Raw genomic sequence first — 21752 nt, 5'->3', positions numbered from 1 at the left:
AGTTTCAGCTGTTTTATATTGGAACTGCTTTCATTTCACTGCAACCCTTTGAATATTTTTGTCTGAGGCCTTGAATCTGTTAATCCATCTCAATAAATACTCAGCCCTAAAGGTCAGAGGGTGGTGATTCTGATTCCTTCCACCACATTTCTCTGCTACGTGTTTTTTGTTTTTAACATTTTGTTAGTTGTCATCAAAATTAGTCTATTAAATAGTTGGTTAGTGTACACTTTTACTGTTGTAAAGTTTAACATCCTCTCTTGAGTGCTAAGATACATCATTTTTATAACCTGTAGACAAATCACTTGGAGCTCATGATACCAAGCTCTTTGGTCTGTAATGTCTTCCCTGCTCCTTTTGCTTACTTTTATTTAGCCTCCACAGAAATGGATATTTTGTGTGCTGCAAAAACATTAATCACAAGGGGATCATTCATTTTTGCTGAAGTATTTTTACCACAAAGTCATGCTTCTCAGTGGTTGACAAAATCTACCTGTAGAGTGACTCGGAGGAGTGGACTACTAAATAACAAGAAAAATGACTGTTCATTATTATTTATTATTATTCTTTAATGATAGTATCTTTAATTATAAAGAAAACCGCAATTAGCGATTTGGTTTTTGTGTCAGAAATGTATAGATCTACATAGATTAAAGGCAACCTTTAGTGTAAGGTTGCTGCAACCTTTCTGCAGTGGCCAGAATCCTCTAAAAATGTCTTCAAACATGAGGGGTGCACATACGCTTCAGTTTACGGATCCGATCCCAGCAGGGCAAAGATAACTTTTATTGCCCTTGAGATTAACTTTTTGGATTTTTAACTGCAGATGGCAGTATATAGCTAAATTAAACAACTGTGAATACCTTTAAAATTGCATCTGTTTCCAACTAATTTGTTTGGCAGTTTTAATTTTAAAAGCTTGAGTAATGAGTTTTAGTAAATTAATTCGATGTGGTTTTGTTACGTGGCAGGAACGGAAGTAATTCTTTTATGGGCTAGTATTTAGAAAGTTAAAGAGTTCTGAGACTTAAAATGTTATTTTATAATTGATACACCTTTTTCTGCTGTACACTGATGAAAATAGATAACTGGAATTACTTTTAAATTGAACCTGCTTGTTTTAATCAACAGCAAATAAGATTTTTAGTGTTCATAAATAATATTTCATGAAGATGGGCTGCTGATCTTTCAACTTAAAGTGCTGAGTAGATTTTTATCAGTAATGGTTTCAAGTTGAACTTTAAAGAACATTTTTAATTTTCTGTGTAACAGTTGGTCCTAAACTGTAAGAATTGATTTAAAATGTTCCTGAACATACTCTGTGCTTTAGAGATATATTTTTCTGATTTTATTGGTTTCAAAAGTCATTCCATAGATGCATCCTTTTTTGTATCTGACTTTTATTGTTATAAGCAACTGAACATAAGACACAGTGATATTTTTAGTTCTGGCTCCAAGTCCTCTTAAAGCCCCAGTCAAAGGATATCTAATCATCACAAGATTGAGATTGCTCTCCTCCTTTTTGAAATGCCTCATCAGTGGAGGAGTGTTGTCCCTCCCCTTCCTTATAGCAGGCTGGTACCTACATCCCTTGTCTTTGAAGGAAGAAGACCAGACTGTCCTTTTCATTATAACACATTCAGCCACACAGCTCCTGTCTTGCAGGAGATGCACTAACCAGCAGGGCATGAACTTTGGTAGAGGCATCTGGTACTCTTGGTTAAGTCAGTATGCATGGGACCAGAAGAAATCAAGCTGGCAAGAGCCAGCAAGTTTCAGTAATCAAATAGTTAGGAGACACACTGTAAGAAAATACTCCATGGTCAAAAACTTGGTTTCATTCCTGTTTCTGCACAGAACCTAAATCTCATTTACCTTTCTTCTGATAGTGTTCCTTTGTACTTTATGGCAGTCACAACTTATGAATTAAAATACTGCTGCATTGCTCATTAAAATTACTATTTTTGTCACTTTTAACCTAACAACTTAAATGCAAGCAGTGTTTCTACAATTTTGTAGTCAAGATTAAAAGCCTGTCTCTGCTACACTAGTATTACTGGAAAATAGTTGCTATTGCTTTGATGTACAGGAAATTTGTGGTATCTCAGAATGACAGCTTACAGTGTCTGAACTCTGGAGATGTTTCGGATGACAAAATGTGTTGCCAGCTGTGCAGCAAATTACAAAGTTTGGATGCTTCAGAGTTTCCATAATACAGAATATATTCCGTTTTGGGAGTACAAAGACTCCTTCCCTCTCCTGAGATGCTCTTTTGGGCATATAAGGAAGGGCTGTATCAATAAAGAAGCATGGTCTACCTTGAGCACTTGTCTCAAGAGTGTGTATATATAGCAAGTGTTAAAACCACTGACAGCATAAGGCAGGGGTGGAGTGAGATATAGCAAGGCCAAGCTGGACATTAGGGAAAAATATTACTAGTATTCTATCATGAATACCACTTTACTGTAGTACATGAGAGTTGGCTTTTTTGACGATTATTTGGCTTCACCTAGAATCAGGACTGTGGAAAAAAGACTCAGTTTGACTTAAAGGTGATGCAAAACTGTCCTCAACTTTAGCAGTAGCAAGCTTCACGTTCATTTTGAAAAAGATTACTTGCTCATACACAGACTAGGGTACTGTTTCCACAGTCTTCTCTGCTGGCTTTCTCTCATCCTTGTAGTTTGAATTTTATCCAATTAATAATTAATATTTTCAGTAAACACAGTAAACTGCAAATTACAGTGCTGCAGTATATGTTGCTGATTTTCTACCATTATTATTGGGTTGGACATTGTGTAGCATTTTACAGTTATATTTTAACTGTATGTTTTGTTCTAGCGTATCATCTTTACGGTTGGCCTACAGAGATCTTGATATTAAAACAAAAGAAGAAAATTTAAATCTATCTGGTAAGAAGAAAACTGAATTGGAGAGGCTTGGCATAGGATTTGGCAGCAACAGAAGGTGTGTGAATTTCTATGAACTGTATTTAAAATACTCTGTGGCTTTATGCAGTTATCCTTCGTTTTACTTAGGAAATGAAAAAATATACTAAAGTGTGTTATGGAAACTTAAATAACACAATCAAAGAATCTAGTATTTGTCAAGGGGAAGGATCAGAATTGCTTCTGATTAAGTTCTAACCTGCCAGACAGGTGTTAAGCTAAACTGTAGGATGTCTGTAAGGCTTTTGCCTCCATTAGCTGACTGTGAGGAGGGTAGAATGTTTTCAGTGAACACTACCAACCCAAGTGTACTCTGTCTTTTACAAGCCAAAACTCTGAAATTGCTCTGTTTTCCAATTGTTGGATTGGTCTGTGTGTTCAGAAGTGCTGTCCCTACTTCAGATAATTACAGTTGAGTTTTCCAGCGCTTTTTCTTTGTTCCTGTATTTTTTAAATTCCTACTTTCTTCTTAAATGTTTGTATAGCTTGAGCTTTATCAGCAAGCTTCAGAAACTAGATTTGGGCTTTAATTTTTTTCTTTCTAGGTGGGAGCTTTGTCATCTCCTTATATACTTATTTTCTTCTTGTCCCCAGTGGCATTTCTCACTCAGTCACCTCAGATATGCAAACAATAGAGCAGGAAACACCTGTAAGTGCAAAGCCGAAGAAAAAATACACCGATGATGTAGAAGACTCATATTTCTCTGCTAGTTCAAGGTAATTTATAAGCTTTTTACTTAGGGTGGGGGCAGAAATATATGCAAGTTATGTATTCAGATATGCACAGTATATTTGGAACTTAAGATCAAAACAGAAGACAACTGGACATGTCTACACACCCAACGTATTTTCAGGGGACGTCTGAATCAGAAAAGTTGTGGAATAGTTGACCTTACCTTGATGACACATGTATTTATAAAGAAGAGGAGTTACTTTTTCTGAGGATAGTCTGGGTTAATGTGTTTACAGGTTTTGTCTTGTTCAGGGTCTAGTCTCTGTTTGCACAGACAGTTGCCATGTAACCTTTTAATTGCTGTGCACCAAATCCAGTGATTTTTATTTCTGGCAGAATGATTCGTGTTCATTCCTTTTTTTTTTTTTTCCTTTTCTTTCTTGTGGCATTGTCTTCAATCTCCTACTTAAAATTAAACAAGCATCAAAGTCTGATATTAGATACACTACAGTTGTATCAGCCTTTTAACTGGAAGCGTGCCAGATGCAAAAACTTACATCTTTTTGAGGTATTGTGTGTTGGATGTATTGTGTAGATGCCTGCAGTGTTATTTGATAGACTTTTACAGATTTAAATTAAAAAAAATGCAAAAAATAATTGATGAATTTTTGGTCAAAGTATGAATGCAGTGCAAATTACAAAATACTGCTGTTGGGAAGGAGAGGAAAATGAGTTAGTTCTACAGGCACTAATTGCAGTGAAACAGTTGTTTCTGGACTGACAGATAGAAACAGGTGTTGCTTTTATAAACTGCCTTTATTGGATTGGTGCCACAGAAACATGAAAAATTGTACCTAATTACTTGTAGACAGGCAAATAAAACCACAAAGGCTTTTGTGTCATTACTTTGTAGTGTAATCGCTTGTGGCAGAAATGCAAACATGGTACCAAGTCTTGTAAAATAAAGCGTATCATTTCAGTGCTTCCCTGTTTGTTCCTTGAAAAGAACTGTTACTGCTCTCGAATTATTCATAAGCCTACTAGCAGGCAAAGGATAAATTATGGAAGAGGTTTTTTGGTGTGTTTTGGGTCAATAATTAGAAGATAAATTGTAACCTAGCTGCTCCCAGATCATTTTCTAGTTATAGCAATAGTAGAATCTAATTCGAGTTGGTGTACAAATTCATTCTCTTTAGAGAAAGTACAAAGTCAGATTGTTAGTCTTGGTAAGGTCTGTAAGGTGGTTATTAGCCTTAATTCCAAAGGGTGGCTTTGAAATAGAGGTAAATTTAACATCATCTTCATATATGCCCAAAAGCAAAATAATCGCATTCAAGAGTTCTGACAAATATCTGTAAATTAATCAAGCAAAATATCTGAAGATTTAGAAATATAACTGAAGCTTCACAAAATCCTTGGATTTTGATTTTTCTTTCTGCTACAATTAATAAAATCTATTAACATAACAATGTTAAATTTTATTTTCTATTCAATGCTGGGTTTCTGTCTCCTTCCACTCACACCCCTCCCACACTCCCTGAATACTGAGAATACTATTTTGCAAAGTTATGAAAATCTGAGAGGGAAGGATAAAGAAAGTAAGTAATGTTATTATTAGCTCTTGTAGCCCCTGCCCCATCCTGTGATTTTGATGGTCATTGTGAGATTGGATAGCTTCATATATAGATGTATGTATATGTATATATGTACACATATGCTCTTGTATCAGTTCTTGTAGCCCCTGCCCCATCCTGTGATTTTGATGGTCATTGTGAGATTGGATAGCTTCATATATAGATGTATGTATATGTATACATGTACACATATGTATACATATATATATATGAACACCTTGTTATTACATGTCCATATGAAACTTCAAAAGATTGCTGTGGCTTCTTTTTGTCTGTCAGAAGGGAAGGGGAGAGACTCTTGCTTCTTGTAGTTCATTCCAGATCTGTCCCTACTATTTTCCATGTGCAGAGGTGGAGGCCTCGCTGCTGAAGGTGTCACATGTCTCATAAACTGCAAAAACGAAGTGTCCTGACTATTCGTAACACAAATACGAAGGACCTTGTTGTGGGTGGTTTTTTTTGAGAGTGCTTTTCAAAAAACACAGCTGGAGACTAATGTCCCATGCTTGTTCTGTTCTACTGAATCATTCCGTTCTGCTAGCCTCCTGTTGATCATTTTACTCCCTACCCTGGTCGAATCCAAACTTTAAGAAAGTCTATTTAACTACAAAGGGAAATTCTTAATCTTTGGCATTTTAATAGGTTGTTTTTTTCAAGTATTCTCCGTATATGTTTAGATAAATGTAGCTAATCAAAGGGGAAAAGGTCAAGATAACATATGACCAGAACCGAAAAACATGCTGATTCTTTTCCGCTCTTTTCTTTATGTTTGTGTTTTCCCTGCGGTTTTGATATGCAAGAGAAGATTGTTGTATTAAGACTTGTTTTTAAGTGTTGTTTTAACAAAACATGTTACAAAACTCAGAGGTATTTAATATTTGTATTAAAAAATACAAAAAATATTTAAATAAAAATTTATTTCAATAACACACAGAACCAAAGATGAGGGCTATCTTTACTGTTCTGAACTGTTTGTTGATGCCTTAGAAAATGAGACCAGATTCTCTGCTTGCATAGTTTAAAGATTGACTTGTCTGGAACTGTGAGATTAGCCACTATCAGCTCCTTAGTGAAAAAACTTTGCCCCATGTGGAACCAGAGCACACCTGGATGCCATGGGTTAGCTCTGTGTTCTTGGATCTCTGGAGTGTTCAAAGTGCCTTGAAAGTTATGGTGGCTCTTTTTGTAGCTGGTATCTTAGCACGAGGCCTTTATGAGCAGACTACTTTGTAGTGTCATCATGGTGCCTTGCTTGCAGAGTCTGTCCTTGAGTTTTCTGAGGGCTGCTCTTAAACCAGCCAGGTGTCTTGACAATGTCCTTCCCAGTGCTTTTCCTGACACTAACGAAGGTGTAATACTTTGAAGTAAGGAGAACTTTGCTGGTTTTGGTGAAGCCATATCTTTCAGGCAAAGATATATTGCATTTTCATGGCCATATCCAACCAAAAGAAAGGTTGAACTTTCCAGTCAGTCAAATATATGTGTAAAAACCAAAAAATCAATTGAATTCAATTCTGCAAAGCTTCTAACCAATATTATGAAGTCCTGATTATTCATTGACAACTATCATTGTGTTGAAAACTTGCCAGTGTACACTTATTATAGCAATATTTATTCAACAATATATAGTTCCCACTTTTTCAATAGTTTTTTTTACTTCCTTTATTTTAGGTACTACGATTCTTCAGATTTGAGGAGCAGCACTTTCTCTAAATGGGACGACAATTCAGATTCTTTTTGGAAGAAAGATAGCAGTAGTAGAGATGCTGATGTAATGTTAACTTCAAAAAGTCCAGGATTTTCAGACAGGTATACCAAGAAAACCTAACTGATTTCTGTACAGAAAGCCAAAGCTTTGAGTGCTGGTCAGAGTAGTGGGATTTTTTTCAAACTAGAAGGAGAATTTGGTCGCAACTTTCAGCAGCAGCCAAGAGATTTTTTTTTTTTCTGGTAAGCTGAATTTCCTAGTTATATTTTAAGCACTTGGCTGTTTCGCTCGGTGCTGTACAGTGTATGTACTGGAGGTAATTTCCGAAGCGTTTAAGCAAAAAAAAGGAGTAGACAAAAGATGTTGAGAGAAACTCAAATATTTGCACTGTTTTGAGAGCATAGGTGCTTTACTTCTTTGTTTATTGCCAAATGAACCAAAGAGAACCCAGTTACCTGGTCAATGAAACTGTAGGGTACTCAGCTTTTAGGCTGAAAGTATTGAAGATACTTGCAAACAACATGTCTAATTGTTGTGACGATAAAAAATGAACATAATTCTTTGACTACTGCATTTTTATCTTTGTATCAAGTAGAAAATGTAAGAATGTGGTGCTTTGTATCCTTGGTTGGTGTTTTCTCATTCTGTTCTTACTTAAAACTGTATTTTTCATTTACCTGTAAAGTACAGTTTGTGCATGTAAGTACAACTGTTTTAACACAAGCATGTTCTGCTCCTTCCTCTCTAGTGGACCAGTGATGCATATTACACAAAATAGAGGTTCATGTCCATAATACTGTTACTTCCTTATTTGCTTACATTTACTTCGGAAAAGTTGGAGGGGAGAAAAAGGAAAGCGACTGTGTTAAATATGTATGTTTGAGGTGGAAGGCAGTGACAGTTTAAAGGATGTTAAACCTTTTTGTGCTATTGCATTTAAATCTGAATTTCACTGACATTGTGGGTTTTGACATTTTCTAGAAATATTCTGTCCTTGTTCACGTAATTTAGCTTGCTTTTTAAATGAACTTTGAAAATAAAGATACAAGATTAATGAATTTGAAATGCTGTTTGTTCACCATCTTGTAAAACGGTCACTGAAATTTTATTTGCTGCTCTGTCAACTTAGTTATCTGAATTTCTTTGTCCTGGGTTGATACTGATTTCATTTTTTGTTGTGATGTAAATAAAAGGCTCACAAATGCAGTTTATTTTTCTTTTAGGCCTGCATCTCGTCGTAAGCCTGAATATGAACCACCTTTAAACACAGATGAGGCACAAAAAAAATTTGGCAATGTAAAAGCAATTTCATCAGACATGTATTTTGGAAGGCAAGATCATGCTGATGTAAGTGGAAAGCAGTGGTAAATATTTTTTAATATTAAAATAGTCTTTGACTATAAACACAGTGTTCTTATATAGAGAAAGCCATAAATAGTTAAAATTGGTAGAATTAGTAAGCTTGTAGAATTAGTAAGCTTATAGAATTATGTCCACTTGAATATTTGTCTCATAGAGATGTAGGTGTTTCTGATAACTCTGATAGTTTATCATTTGGTTTTAAGGAGTTGCCACTGCAAGAAGGACCTTACCTCTAACATCATTCTTTGCTGACAGAAGTGGTCAGCAGTCTTTATTTTTGAAAGAATCAGCCTGATGCTGGATGTACGCTTACTTCATTTGTTCTAAATGCCCAAATTGATGCCAACAAACTGTTGTTAAAACAGCTGTCCCGTCTGTGTTTGTTGCATGGAAATGTTATTACTATTGTAAGGCCAACTAAGTGATGAATTGTTCAATAAATGACATGTAATTGATTCAGCCTAGAAATAAAACACAGATTAATATTATATTGCATTTTAGAGGTGGGGGATCATTTTGAAAACATACTTTTAATGAAAAATTAGCAATGTTATGAGGAATGTAAAAATATAATTAATTTATTATAATAATAATAATCATCAATTATTATTATGTTTCCAGGGAACTCAGAAAAAGTTGAATTAAAAGCATGATGTGATTAGAAGGGTTACCATGATGCTAGCTGCAGTGCTTTTTCCTTATCTTGTCCTAACCACTCAATTTCACATTTTTTAGTTGTTTTTAATGGTTGCATAGTTTTTCAGCAATTTTAGGGTAGCTAGCAGTGAATAGGCCTCTTGGTGTTGCAGTAGTAAATGTCACTCTGATCAACTCAGAAATGAGTTGAGATTATGACAAACTCACACTGTATAAGTCATGTGAAAAGTACAAAATGGGAGCAACTTTCAGAATGGTCTGCTTCAGCTGGATTTGTATGTTCCGAAACTGTACCTATAATCTCATGAATTATCTGACATGACCTCGAAAGATGACAGTATACTGTTACAACACTTTTTCTTCTCAATTCTTTTCTAGTATGAAGCAAGGGCTCGACTAGAAAGACTTTCTGGAAGCTCATCTATAAGTTCATCTGACCTGTTTGACGATCAGAAAAAACAACCAACAGGTACATATTGAACAGAGTGAGAAACTGTATTATGGAGTGAATGCGCTCCTGTACTCTGTTTCTAGTTCCACTATCAGCTAGCTGTCATTGTATTCTGCAGCTGTATTCTGCAAGAAGTGTACAAAGTGCAGTACATGTTAGTATTGCTAATAGGTCAAGCAAGCATAGCTGGTGTATTTATTATTTAAAAAAAATAATAATAAAAAAAAAATAAGCTCCTTAGGCTTTTGAAAATAACCCACATTTTCTTTCTAACACCTTTTTAGGATAGTGCAGTAATGTAATATAGAAAAGGTAGGAAATAGTGGAGCATTTTATTGACTTTATCAGTTGGGTTTCATTCCTTAACTTGTGAAGAAATGGGAAAAAAAGAATTCTTGAAGAACTTGAAATCTGTGAGTAATTATATAAATAGGGTGGAAAGCCAAACAGTATGCAGCATCTGATTTTACTGTGGAAAAGTTGGGAATTAAAAAACCAAACGTGACAGTTTTGGGATGCTTTCATTTGCACAGAATGCTGTGGGAGCCATTTACCAAAAAGAGGGCTACAAGTAGGTGTCTGGAGAGCTTCCTGCCAGAGCCACCACCTTAGGCCCTGCGGGCCGGAGTAGGCTGGACGGAGCCTGGGTGAGGCCAGCAGAAGCTCAGTATCAGCCCTCACAGGGGACAATGTGACCTGCCTCAGCCTGCAGAGCTTTTGGCTGCAGAGTAGCTGGCTGGGAGGGATTCAGCTTGGGAAAGCACCAGCCAGTGTCTGAAATCCCCTCCTGTCTGCTGGTCACTGCCTGGAGCAAATGCTGGCACAGCTGGCATGGGTTAATGCCAACAGCATTACCAAACAGCAAACCAAACGTGATTGTTTAGTTTTGATCCCCTGAAAGCAAGTTTTGAATACACTGGCTAGTAGAGAAATTACTCCTGTTACTAGTTACTTAAGCTGGATTTTAGTAATTTGAAATGTGAAAAAAAATTAAGTAGGGGAGGAGACGTAAAGCAGAAATTGCAGTAAATTACCCACTTGAAAGAGTATTTGCAAGATTATGTCATACTTGTGCTTAAAAAAGATGTGGGAAATACAAGCAAAGAAATGGTATTTCTGAAATTATGAACTGTGCTTTCAATAGTACATGGGATTGTGATAACATTTTTTATCTATTGTTGACTAGAACTCCATCTTTTTTATTTTAATTTTCTTGCATATGAAATTTTTATATGGAATTAATTTTTCCTCTAATTTGTGTAATATGTGTGGGGCTTTTACACAGTACTGAATAAGAGAATAAGCTAGAAAAGGTAGATGTGTTAAAGACGGGGAAATTGATGTGAAATACATATCTCTGTGTTTATATATATGTGAATGTGTCTTTTTATGTACACATGCATATATATATAGGTGGTAAAATTCTCACCCTATTCTGAAGAAGGGTAATACAGGCAATTATATAATGCTTAGTAGCTGTACATGAATTATGCACACACTATTATTCATCACTAACCACTTGGAAGGGTTCTTGGGGCTCATGGAGGAATGCAGAGATTCCTAATAATGGGATGAAAAGACCTGCCTGTGATTTGAGGTAGTTACTGTTTGTGACGGGTGTGCAACTCAACAGTAAATTTGAATTTTTATGTTACAGAGACTAAACCTCTGCTAAATTTTGTGGGTTGTCAACTGCTCTAAGATAATAGTGAGGAAAAGATAGACCAGAAATTATTTTGTATATTATAAATTCACGCTATATTCAATTACAGAATCTTCTTTTCCTGCATTCCTGTTACACCTCCTACCCCAAAGACTATCTTTTGACAGTGGTCCATCTTGGAGAAATTTTACTGATAGCTTGTCTGGTGTGGAATTAATGCCAAGGCCATCATTAGTTCCCTAAAATAAAGGTAATTAGGAGACCAGAGGCTGGCAACAAAAACACTGCTGTAATTCTGGGGTCCTTGCCAGAATAAAATGTCCTTTGAATCTAAAGTTGTTTTTATGAGCTCTGCTGAGATTTAGGGTAGAACAGTTTTGGGATGCTTTTGTTTGTACAGAATGCTGTGGGAGCCATTTACCAAAAAGACGGCTACAAGTAGACCCTTCGACTTAGCATTATTTCAGACCAGTTGCTTATGAAAGATGGCATGTTGGATGGCTGACTTGTAGATGCTGATGTTGGAGGAAATCACAAGAAAAGGAGTTGCTTTCCTGTCTCATTTACAAGTTTTTTAGACAACTATACATAACCAGGAAAACATGAGAAAATGAATGTGGCTGAGAAGTGGTTAGAGCTTTTCCCAGGTTATTTATATCTGCAAATTTTATTTCTATGACTCTGACTTTAATATCAAATGCTTCAGCATTTTTGTTAAGTGGAACAGTTTGTAAGGAAGTCAAAATGACAGTTCAGAAATAGGGCTCTCTCAGTAACAGAGAATTTTTTAAAATAATCTATAAACAAGTGTGCCCATGCATTGTAGAAACAATTACTAGCAGGTTGTAAAGAATGGAGTGGGAAGCATCTACTGCGATGAACCAGCCAGTTAGTTTAGCTAAATCACATTATCTACAGTAATGTTTTTATCAGCCTGCTAATGAGGCAGGTGCCTTTAATTTCCCATGAAAAGAGGAGCTGCAGGTTCATTCTGTTTCCCTCCTCCACCCCTGCTCAAAACAAAAAAAGGGGAGAAGAATGGGCAGCCCATGTGTAGCAATGTGCACTATGGAGCTCCTGTCAAAAGCAGTTACAGTTGTACAGGCTGGGGAGTCTGAGGCTGGACGAGCTTGTCCAAGGTTCAGTAACTGCTTGCAAGTTACTAGTTGTGTCCTGACTGGTCATGACTATCTGTTGGCTATGTGTCTTAAATGAAGGCTACAGATTGCAGTCTCCGTTTTGATACAGGTATGTTTTGGGATGCTTCTTCTCAGGAACCCCACTTATTCCCAAGATCATTGCCTGTGACGCTGGTTTACTGGCATTTGTGCTTTTTACAGTATCAGGTATTTAATATTAAGGCCTGCCAGTAATTCTTTTTGCAAATGAGTGGTTGATTGTAGTTGTTAGCATGTTAATACTTATCATTCAGTTAATAGAAATCAGAGCTGTTTCAAAACTATCTTCAGGCCTATACTTTCCATAATAGCAGAGCTAACAGTGGCCACACTATATTGGCTTTAACGAAGGCTGTATTGCTGGCTTTGCCTTGCAGTTTTAAAACTTAATTACATCTGCTGTAATTTCTATAGAGCTCTCCAAGCTTCAGATGTAGTAATGCAAAATGTGTGTTTATACAGCATGCAAAGCATACCTGTGCATGCACATAACCACAGAAGTGCATCCATATTTTAATTGCAATGTAATAAATCTGTTTAGGATACCAGACAAATTAACACTGCAGTGGATTGAAAGTGTGGAATAAATTATATATTATCCAAACTTTTATTGCTTAGCTGGGAATACAGAGTGTGGAAGATGCAACTCTGGGTGAAATTTTGAACAACTCAAAAAAATTGACACACATTTAAGAAATTTGAGATACGTGCTCAGTGGTTTTTACAGTGTCAATCAGACACTGGTATTTCGTGCTCCTGGTAGTATCTTGTATTTCCAGGGGAGGAAAGGCTGCTTTTAATATAAAATTCTCTTCTTGTGTGCATGTTCTTTTAGGAAGCTACAATATTACAAATGTCTTGCCTTCAGCTCCTGATATAGCTCAGTTTAAACAAGGAGTAAAGTCAGTGGCTGGAAAACTTTCTGTACTTGCTAATGGGGTCATGACATCTATACAGGTTAGTAAAAATATTTACAATATATTAACCATCTGTTAAAGTCTTTTTATAGGATTTAGTATCATGGATGCTGCTATTGAATCATCTTAGGGGAGGAAAGAATGAATTTGGCTTTGAGCTTTGTAGACCTCTCGTAGTAGACAATAGATCTTTCTAAAAATAAATCTCTAGCTGTAGAATAACTTTTTTTTGCTTTTTCCTTATATACTTTAGTTCTTTTCTTACAACTGAAACAAAATTTCCATAACAGAATTATTTTCTGTCACTTAATTTTTAAAGTAATAATAGTTCATAAGTCAGAACAGAATAGTTTAGTTGGAAGGAATCTATAGCAGTCATCTGGCCCAACTCTTATATTGGCTGTTTAATTGACTTGACATTAATACCTTTGATCCATGTTTGTGCACAAAATTAAGACATCCTGGTTTCAATAGTGTAAAGCATGCTTCATGCTTCAGTTTGCATTTCCTAGATGAGGTCAGAGGGAGCTCTTGCATGTTTGAAAATCAAGCTAATTATCCTGGAGTTTAACCATAAACTGCAGTTCTTAGAAGCACTGGTCAAATTTCTTTAATTCTTTGAGAATTAAACTAGACTTTATGTACAAGTATTAATTAAGACTGATTTATTCCAATGGAAAACATACTCATGTCTATCTGATGTTTTTACTTTTCTAGGATAGATATGGTTCGTGACATCTTTTGTATCAACATGATTAAGTACCCTAAAGAAGGACTTCTCTTCAGATACACAAGTAATCACACTGCTGATTGGAGTGAAAGTTGCCTTAAGACTGTTGATGTTTTTATTTGTTCCAGCATAATTTTTCCTTATGCAGCTTTCTGGCTCAGGCTCTTCTTACTCCTTTTTAGTCTTTACAGAGCAGAAACCTTGCAGCAACTTGTTACATTGCATGTACTTTTTTGATTTCCCCTCCTTTACAGTCTTACATTTGTTAGCAACTTCAATGTTAGATGTTGGAAGCTTTATTTTATTACTGGCTTCGGCTGTGAGACAGGAATGAGAAAGAAGGATGAATGCATACGTTGGAAATGAGGGTTCCTAATAGAAACCTCAGTGCAGTTTCATCCTTACCAGACATATCTTGTCTTCCGACTCTCATGAGCTGTGGGGAAGAAAATGTAAATGAAGTACATGCTGAGGTGTTATTTAGTAGACTGTTGCAAAATATAGAGTTAAGTTAAACCTGCGCTTATCAGGAAGTAGAAGCTCTTGCAGTCATAAATGGTTGTGCATTAAAGTGATGGGGAATTAAGTGTTTTAAAACAATATTCCTGCTAGAAAATTGTATGCTTAGATGAGACGTATGGAGAAGACAGGACGTGGTATATCGAACAGTGGATTTCATCTTGTTATGGGAACAAGCTATTTATTCCTAGTTTTGAAAGTTACAAAAAATTGCAATATATAATCCTTAAGTGCTTTTTAAAAATCTGTATTGTGTACAAATTGAACAAAAAAATTTTAAATATATAAAGGGCCCAGTAGAGTAGTTAATTAAATACTTGTTTAAAATGTTTAGAACAAGCATAGATTTTTGATAAATTATGAAATATTGAATGAGGAAATAGTGGGGCTGTGTTTTAGACAGTCTAGAATTTTTTGTTGATGACATTCTGTATAAAAATGATTATGACCTTAAAGAAAAAACCCATCACAACCAAGAATGAGCACAAGATAATTCCATTCTGTAACTTTATTTCTTAATTCAAATTTGTAAACATTGCTATCTAATAAAAATAATTGCTATAAACTCATTTTAAAATTAAATTTCTATGTGCAGACATGAGCCTCCAGCTTCCTAAATACTGCCATCTGTATTCTGTCTATACAATGGTCTGGTAGAATTAACCTTTAATTTCAATTAGTGAACTTAGCTTTCTTATTAAATTACTACAGTGATTCAGAAATCGAAACACTGAGGCTGGGGTAGAAAATAAGCTACTGTATTAAAATACTATGAATACTGTGTTGAAATGCAGTATACATTATACAGTACAACAGTATAGCTGTATTTCTTCAATTTCTAGCTGCCTTTTACATCTGTCTCTCAGTTCCGGTAACTTTCTCTTGAGGATGTTGCACTTAGATTTATTAATCCAAAAATGATCTTGCTTGTTTTGTATTAGTCTTAAAAAATAATTTCTTTTGCTTAGCTGTAGAGCTTTACAGTAAAAGTCTTGCTTTGATTTCTCCTTCCTAACCCTAAAGAAGTGATTTTGCTCATATAAAAAGCAGATGTACTGGTCAGGGCTTGCTTTGGTTTTTTCTAATTACAGGTAATGATTCTCAAACTACTCTTTCAGTTAAGTGTACACAAAGTAGTAAATTTATTGCAAGTAACAAGTGGTCTGATTTTCAGAGTTGTAATATACCAGCAGCATCCAGGTACTTGCAGAAGAGCTGCTCTTCCAGTCACTGGGCTGCATATTTAGACATTTGTGGATGGATGCAGTTGCTTAAATTAAGGCAGTGAAATATAGCAAAGTGTAGTTCTGTCCCATCCCATGTTTTCTCATATGTTACAGTGAATGGGAGATTACCTACACTGAAATATTTTTTATGTATCATTGCAGTAGAGTGAACCACTCACAGATGGAAAAATACCAAAAAAAGGAGATTTTCAGTACAAAATAAGAAGAAATTCTAGGAGAAAACAACTATGGGGTTATCTTAAATGCCATAAAGCATGTGCAGCTGTCTTGAATCCTCTTTCCCTATACACCTATTTGTGTCTTTAATAAATCCATGAGGTTTCACTGGTTTTCATCAAATTAAGGTAGGGAGGGTTTTCCGTGTACACTGGAAGAGACAGCTTTAACTCCTGTAGTTTCCTGGGAATTCAGTGTATCATGGCACCTCTGATTCTGCAGGATTGTACTGCATCAAAGGGAGAACACGGCTCAAATTTAGGTTTGTCTTCCTGCTTTCTTGTGTGTCCTTTTGCCTTCAAACACATCTGTCAGTCTCTGGTAAGAGGGGCAAATGGCTGATGCTGCTGCAAGCATCACAGGTTTTAGAATGTGTGATAAAACCATGTATTGGATCTGGTTTTGCAACAGGTTTCCAAGTGAAACTTAGCATTGGTCACCAGTTGTGTTTTGTTGCAGTTCTCTTCATCCTCTCTTACTACCCTTATTTCAAAGCTGGAACTGAATGATGGCAGCAGCCCACTGTGAACCATTCAAATTAAACTTCCTTCCTATTAAAGTCTACTAAGGACACTGCATATCAGGGGAGGAGAAACAATTATTTAATACTTTATATTTCTGAGAGTTTATTTTGTAGGTTAAATTGAAAGGGTTAGAAAAATGTTTATCACTAGTTGTTAAAACACCACAAACAGCATTAATTCGATGCAGAGACCTGTATCCTCCTTTCCTGAATAAAGCCTGAAGGGAATCTTGTAACCATCTGCTTCTCTTGCTTTTTGCAAAGTGAGAAGTGTTCAGTGCTGTCATTCTGCCCTGCTTCACATCAATTTGTTCCATTGCTGGGAGAAGCAATTCCAGAGCCGTTTTGGTGCTCATTTAAGCTTTTTGTTTTAGAAGGATTTTGTAGTGCAGGAGTGGGCTGAGTGGCTCCTTAGTATAGGAGTCTGTAAATGTTGCTGTAGCTACATGTATTTTAACACTGCTCTTGTCCTGCTCCTGAGTCAAAAAAGTGTTGCTGTCATTGTAAAGCAAGGGTGAAGCTGAAGACCATATAAAATGGTGTGTGCTTGACTTGGTTTTGAGAGACTTCTACTCTTCATTGCACATCTGTGCCTGTGAGACTGGGTTCTCTTTGACCAGTAACAGTCGAACTGGTGTCACACAGACCTGGAAAGCACTGAGGTGGTGCAAAGCAGAAAAATTGCGCTTGTCCTTTGTTCTGCTGCTCACAAGTTGAAGAACAAACACTAGCGCTGCCGCTGTCTTCTTGCAGGATCAGCTGCAACTGTCAGAATATGTTACTTCTAATTTCAGTGCTTTCAATTTAAATTTGCTCTTGGTGTCTGCTGCTTAAAACCCTCAAAGGGAGTCTGTCAATATGATTTCCCACACAAAGCAATATGATCTCATGGGTTTTTTTGAACTTTGATTTCTGTGAGACTTTTCCTTCCCTTTGTGTGGTAAGCAATGTTGCCTTCTTCCCAAGAAGAGCATAGCCCTGTTGAAGCAGTTCAGAAAGCCTTGTGGTGCTTGGAGTGTAAGTAAAGGGTTGTCTGTGTCCTGTTTGCAAACTATGCAAGAACAGTTCAGTACATGGTTTGCAAGCCTCTGGGGATGCACCTTTATCAACAATCTTCCTGATTTTAGAGAGAAAAGAAGGAAAGGAGCAACAGAGAACTTGGAACTTCTCCCCACCTGCAGCTTGGCTTGCAGCTGAAGTTGGGGAGAATTGTTGCAGAACTGAATCTCTGTAACACTTACTTCATTTGTACCTTTGAGTTTTGTGTGGTTAGTCTGACCTTTCTGTTCTCTTCAGTTATCTCATAAAAGCAGGTTTTGGTCTTAAAGATAGCTATTTCTGTATCTTAGCTAATGAGAGTTCAAGCCAATTCCTACTTACAGACATCAGTTGCCATTAGGAAAGCAGGGAAATATCTAGGCCCCATTACTGAAAAGATAAAAGGGAAAGGGAACGGAGATTGCCAGTCTTTCCTCAGAGAAAGATTTCATTTGTTACCCAAACATACTAATCTCCCACACTCTGTGCAATCTCTGACTAAGCAGTGGCCCCACTGAAAGGCAGCCTGTGAAGCGCACGGTGCTTGGGCATGGGATAACACTTCTACCTCCACATGGAAATCCCTTTTATAAGCCGATGTAAAACTGGATTCCTGAAGTGTAGCAGCCAACCATTGAAGAAGCACATGCTTTTTCAGTTTTCTCATTTTATTGATGTGAATTTCTGCATTCTTTTCTGGTAATATGTAATCTGCTTGTAATGTCTCCTATTTGTCTGACAGCTCTTTCCTGTTTATATCAAAATTATTAGAGGCAGTAATAATTCATGATTAATTCAATTACAAATGTGAGCAATGCTGGGAGATTCAGCAGGATTAATGGGGATGCTTTGGAGACATGCAGTTTACAAGAAGCTTGACCAATTGGAAGTGAACGGGCTGTATTGTATTTGTGAGGAGCTGGCTGGCAGCTCCTAGGGCCATGGAAACAAAATGCAAAATGCTGCCATCATGTCTGAGGGAAGTTTTCAGATACCCTAGCCTTCAGGGTCTATTCTTTATTAGACCTGATTAGACTGGGGGTACTGAAGCAGCAGTGTCCTCTTGTCCAGTGGATCTAAGGAAATGTGCACATTGCTGTACCACTTCTATAAATCCAACTGCAAACGGGATTTCTCTGCACTGAGAGAAATCTCTCTTGAGACAAATTTTGAGAGCTCCAGTTCATCCCTGAAGACCAGTGCTGAAGGTAAGCACCACCATTACCTGCTTTGTGAAGGCCAGATGAAGAACCTACACAGGCCACCTTAGTATTCCCAAACCCTTAAATGTTTTCCACCAACCTTGAAATGCGAAGAAAACCTGTGATTATGGACGTGGAAGGGGCAGAATTAAGGCACATAACAGTGAAAAATGAACAATGAACCCAAACATCCTGTTTTGGGGGGAAAATAAAAATTGTTTGCCCTTGAGTTTGTACTGAAAATGCTGCATTTCTGTGAAGTTAGACATATCTGAAAGGAAAATGCGGGGGAAGAAAAGAGGGTTTGGGTACTTCTGGGTAGAATGATGTTGAAATGATTCATTTTTTCTTTTTGTTGACTGGAAGGCCTTAAACCCTTCAGACCCATCTTGGCAGTTGCTGACTGGAACCAGAGTTGTGTGTCACATACTGCTGGGGGTGGCAGGGGTGCTTGTTCGGGGGAGAGAAGGGTCACTATGCACCAGGTGGTTCTGCTCTGCGTGGCCTCCAGAGGCTGGAGGTGGTAGTGTGGTGATTGGTTTTGTTCTTACAGCTAAGGTTTTTAAAAGGCTTTCAGGAAACTTTCAACTTCGGTAATCTTGCCTGTGTTTCCTGTGTTGTAGCTTAGTGGTACAAACTGCTGTGGTCATTTGAAGCGCTAAGTCAGTTGCCAAAGATAATTATTTAAATCCCAGCAGTGTTACCTACATGTATCCAACCACATTAAAAACTTAAAGGAAGTTTTCAGTCACGAAGTTATTCAGTGGTTATTTTCTGAAATTCACGGTGTGAATGAAAGCCCTACAAAGGTGTTTGCGCTGAACCAGGGAAATGGGTTGAGCCTTTTTCACCTTGCTGGAGTAGGATTTGAGGTTAAAAATTTGTTGAAAACGTTATGCAGATTCATGGAAACCACAAAATGAAACCAGTCTGCTCTGATGAAGAAATAAAGGAAACAAAATATATCAGCAGCATGCAGATCACTAGGGCATTTTTTAATGCTTTATGATTTGTGAGACATTATCAATTATATTGGGGGAAAATGATTTAAAATATATAAAAGCAAATGTTTGATTTTTTAATTTTATGTTTTATCTGTACAAGGTGCACCTTATTTGTGTCATTCATCCTACTGGCATTTCTACTGAACTGCCAAGCAGTTCAGCTGCCCAAGATGAGACAATACTTGATGAAAAGGCATGCATGATACTTGCCTGGGCTCTGGCACCCCACTTTTGCTTGGTGAATGTCTCACCCTATTGTGCGATGGTTTTCCTGCCCAAGACACTTCTCTGTCACCACGTGGTGTTACCGGTATCCTCCTTGTGTTCTTCCTTGGGAGGGGAGGAGGCTTGTGGAACCTCTCTTGTTTTGGTTGGGTTCTTGACAGCTGCTTGTTTTCTAAATGCAAGTGCTGGGAAGTGATGGCCCTGGTGGGAGGGAGCTGCACTGCTGAGTTGGCTGGGTCATCCTAGGCTGCCAGGGCTGGAGGGAAGAAACCCTACCAGAACGATGTGCCTCATCATCCCTGCGTCTGGCTGGGGTGATGCCGAGGGTGCCTGTCATGGGAGCTCCCCAGAGGAGCTTTTGGCTTGGTGCCGGGCAGTGGGAGGACCTTGGAGGGAAGGACTTTGTGCTCTGGCAGTCATTTGCAGCCTCTCTGGCAGCTCTCACCCAGCCACTGCGGGCTTGTGTCCTGCATCCCTGCCCTGGGCTTTCTGTCACAGCAAGAAGAGAGACTGTGGCTACAAACCAGGACAGGGGGGCAAGGCAGGGAAAGACCAGTAGTTTACCGTCCTTGCCTGGGAAACACAGACTAAGGCTTGAGAGCCTCTGGGCTTTAACCAGTCTCTGCCAGAAGCTGCTGAAAGGGTGACTGAGCAGAAATGTGGGAGGTGCACACATGGGCAGAAAAAAGGGGCAGGCACCAGCCCCCCAAACTAGACCATCATCTCCAGAAACAGAAAGTCCAGAAACAGCATCACGGGCGAAAAATGGCCTCTACAAGCTTCCTTGCTCATCATCTTTACAAGCTCTTAGTCCTTCCTGGCAGGACAGTATTAACTATGTCCTGTGTCCCTCGGAAATTTTACCTTCTCTGTCATGTTTACCCACATCACCACCTCCTCCTCTCCCCCCATGTCTTTTTTCTCTCTAGAGCTATCTGCCTGCACCCATCTCTCAGCAATCATTTTTTCCAGTGAGGCAATGCTATCTTTTGTAGCCTCTGACCTCTTGTTCTCAGCACTTCTATCACTCATCCCTTTCTGCTTTGTTTCCTTCCCCTCAAGTGATTTGCCTTGCAGCTATTTTTAACAACATGAACTCAACCCTTTAAGGCACTGTTTGTACTTAGAGTGGTTTGGTTTCTCCCATTTCTAATGACATTAATACCACTTACACAGTTTCAGTTCTGTGCTCAATTTCTCTTCATTTCCCTAGACCTAATAGATGAGTGCAAAATAGCCTCATGAAAATTGTCATCCACAGGTTTTCACAACCCTCAAGGCTGTTTCCATGGTGGCACGAGGAGGCCTCCAGCACATATTGGTCACAGTGACTTCCCTCCCCTCCTCTCCATTCTAAAGATATGATGTGTTCTGTCACCCACATGGCTGGTGTAGGGTGAGATCCCGCTGAGGCTGGTGCCTCATCTGGTGGCACAGATGTAGGTGAGACCTGATGCAGAACACCAGCTCGTCCCTCTCCTATGCCCTTTGCAGGTTATTTTGATGTTACAGTGCTAGTCCTGCTGGCAGCACCAACTAACTCAAACTTATGCTCCCAGATGACCAGTTCCAGCTGCTTCACCTGCTGGGGGTGGATGGAGAGCTGAGGCTCTTGGAGACTGTGGCTGTAGGAATCATTCATGCTGATGTGCACCATGGACCAGGCATTGCTGCTGGGATCTGGTTTGAGATTGACACCTCAAGTCAGTGTCTGAGCTCCCTTCACAGCTGGCAGAGACCCTAGTGCTGGGCCCACAGGAGCATCTGGTGAGCTTTTGGTTGGTGTTGCCTGAGTGTCTCTGGCTGGAGAAGGAGGTTGGGCACATCTGCCCCAAGTCCCATTTCCCAAACGCCTTA

General features: G+C 38.1%; 1 protein-coding gene across 6 annotated transcripts in view; it reads left to right on the top strand.

The window, feature by feature from the left end:
• Positions 1 to 14920, top strand: part of PACSIN2 (protein kinase C and casein kinase substrate in neurons 2) — a 105111-nt gene extending 90191 nt beyond the window's left edge. For all 6 annotated transcript variants that reach the window (XM_080615575.1, XM_080615574.1, XM_080615577.1 and 3 more), the window contains 7 exons: positions 2842 to 2967; positions 3543 to 3665; positions 6927 to 7064; positions 8187 to 8310; positions 9361 to 9451; positions 13110 to 13231; positions 13909 to 14920. In XM_080615575.1, the coding sequence (XP_080471701.1) occupies positions 2842 to 2967; positions 3543 to 3665; positions 6927 to 7064; positions 8187 to 8310; positions 9361 to 9451; positions 13110 to 13231; positions 13909 to 13926 (742 nt within the window). In that variant the 3' untranslated portion in view covers positions 13927 to 14920. The remainder of the gene's footprint in view (positions 1 to 2841; positions 2968 to 3542; positions 3666 to 6926; positions 7065 to 8186; positions 8311 to 9360; positions 9452 to 13109; positions 13232 to 13908) is intronic.
• Positions 14921 to 21752: the final 6832 nt, after the last annotated feature.

Source organism: Psittacula echo (assembly GCF_963264785.1).
Source record: "Psittacula echo genome assembly, chromosome: 1".
Taxonomy (NCBI): Eukaryota; Metazoa; Chordata; class Aves; order Psittaciformes; family Psittacidae; genus Psittacula; species Psittacula echo.
Note: the sequence above shows the minus strand (reverse complement) of the source record. Positions and strands in the feature narration are given on the sequence as shown.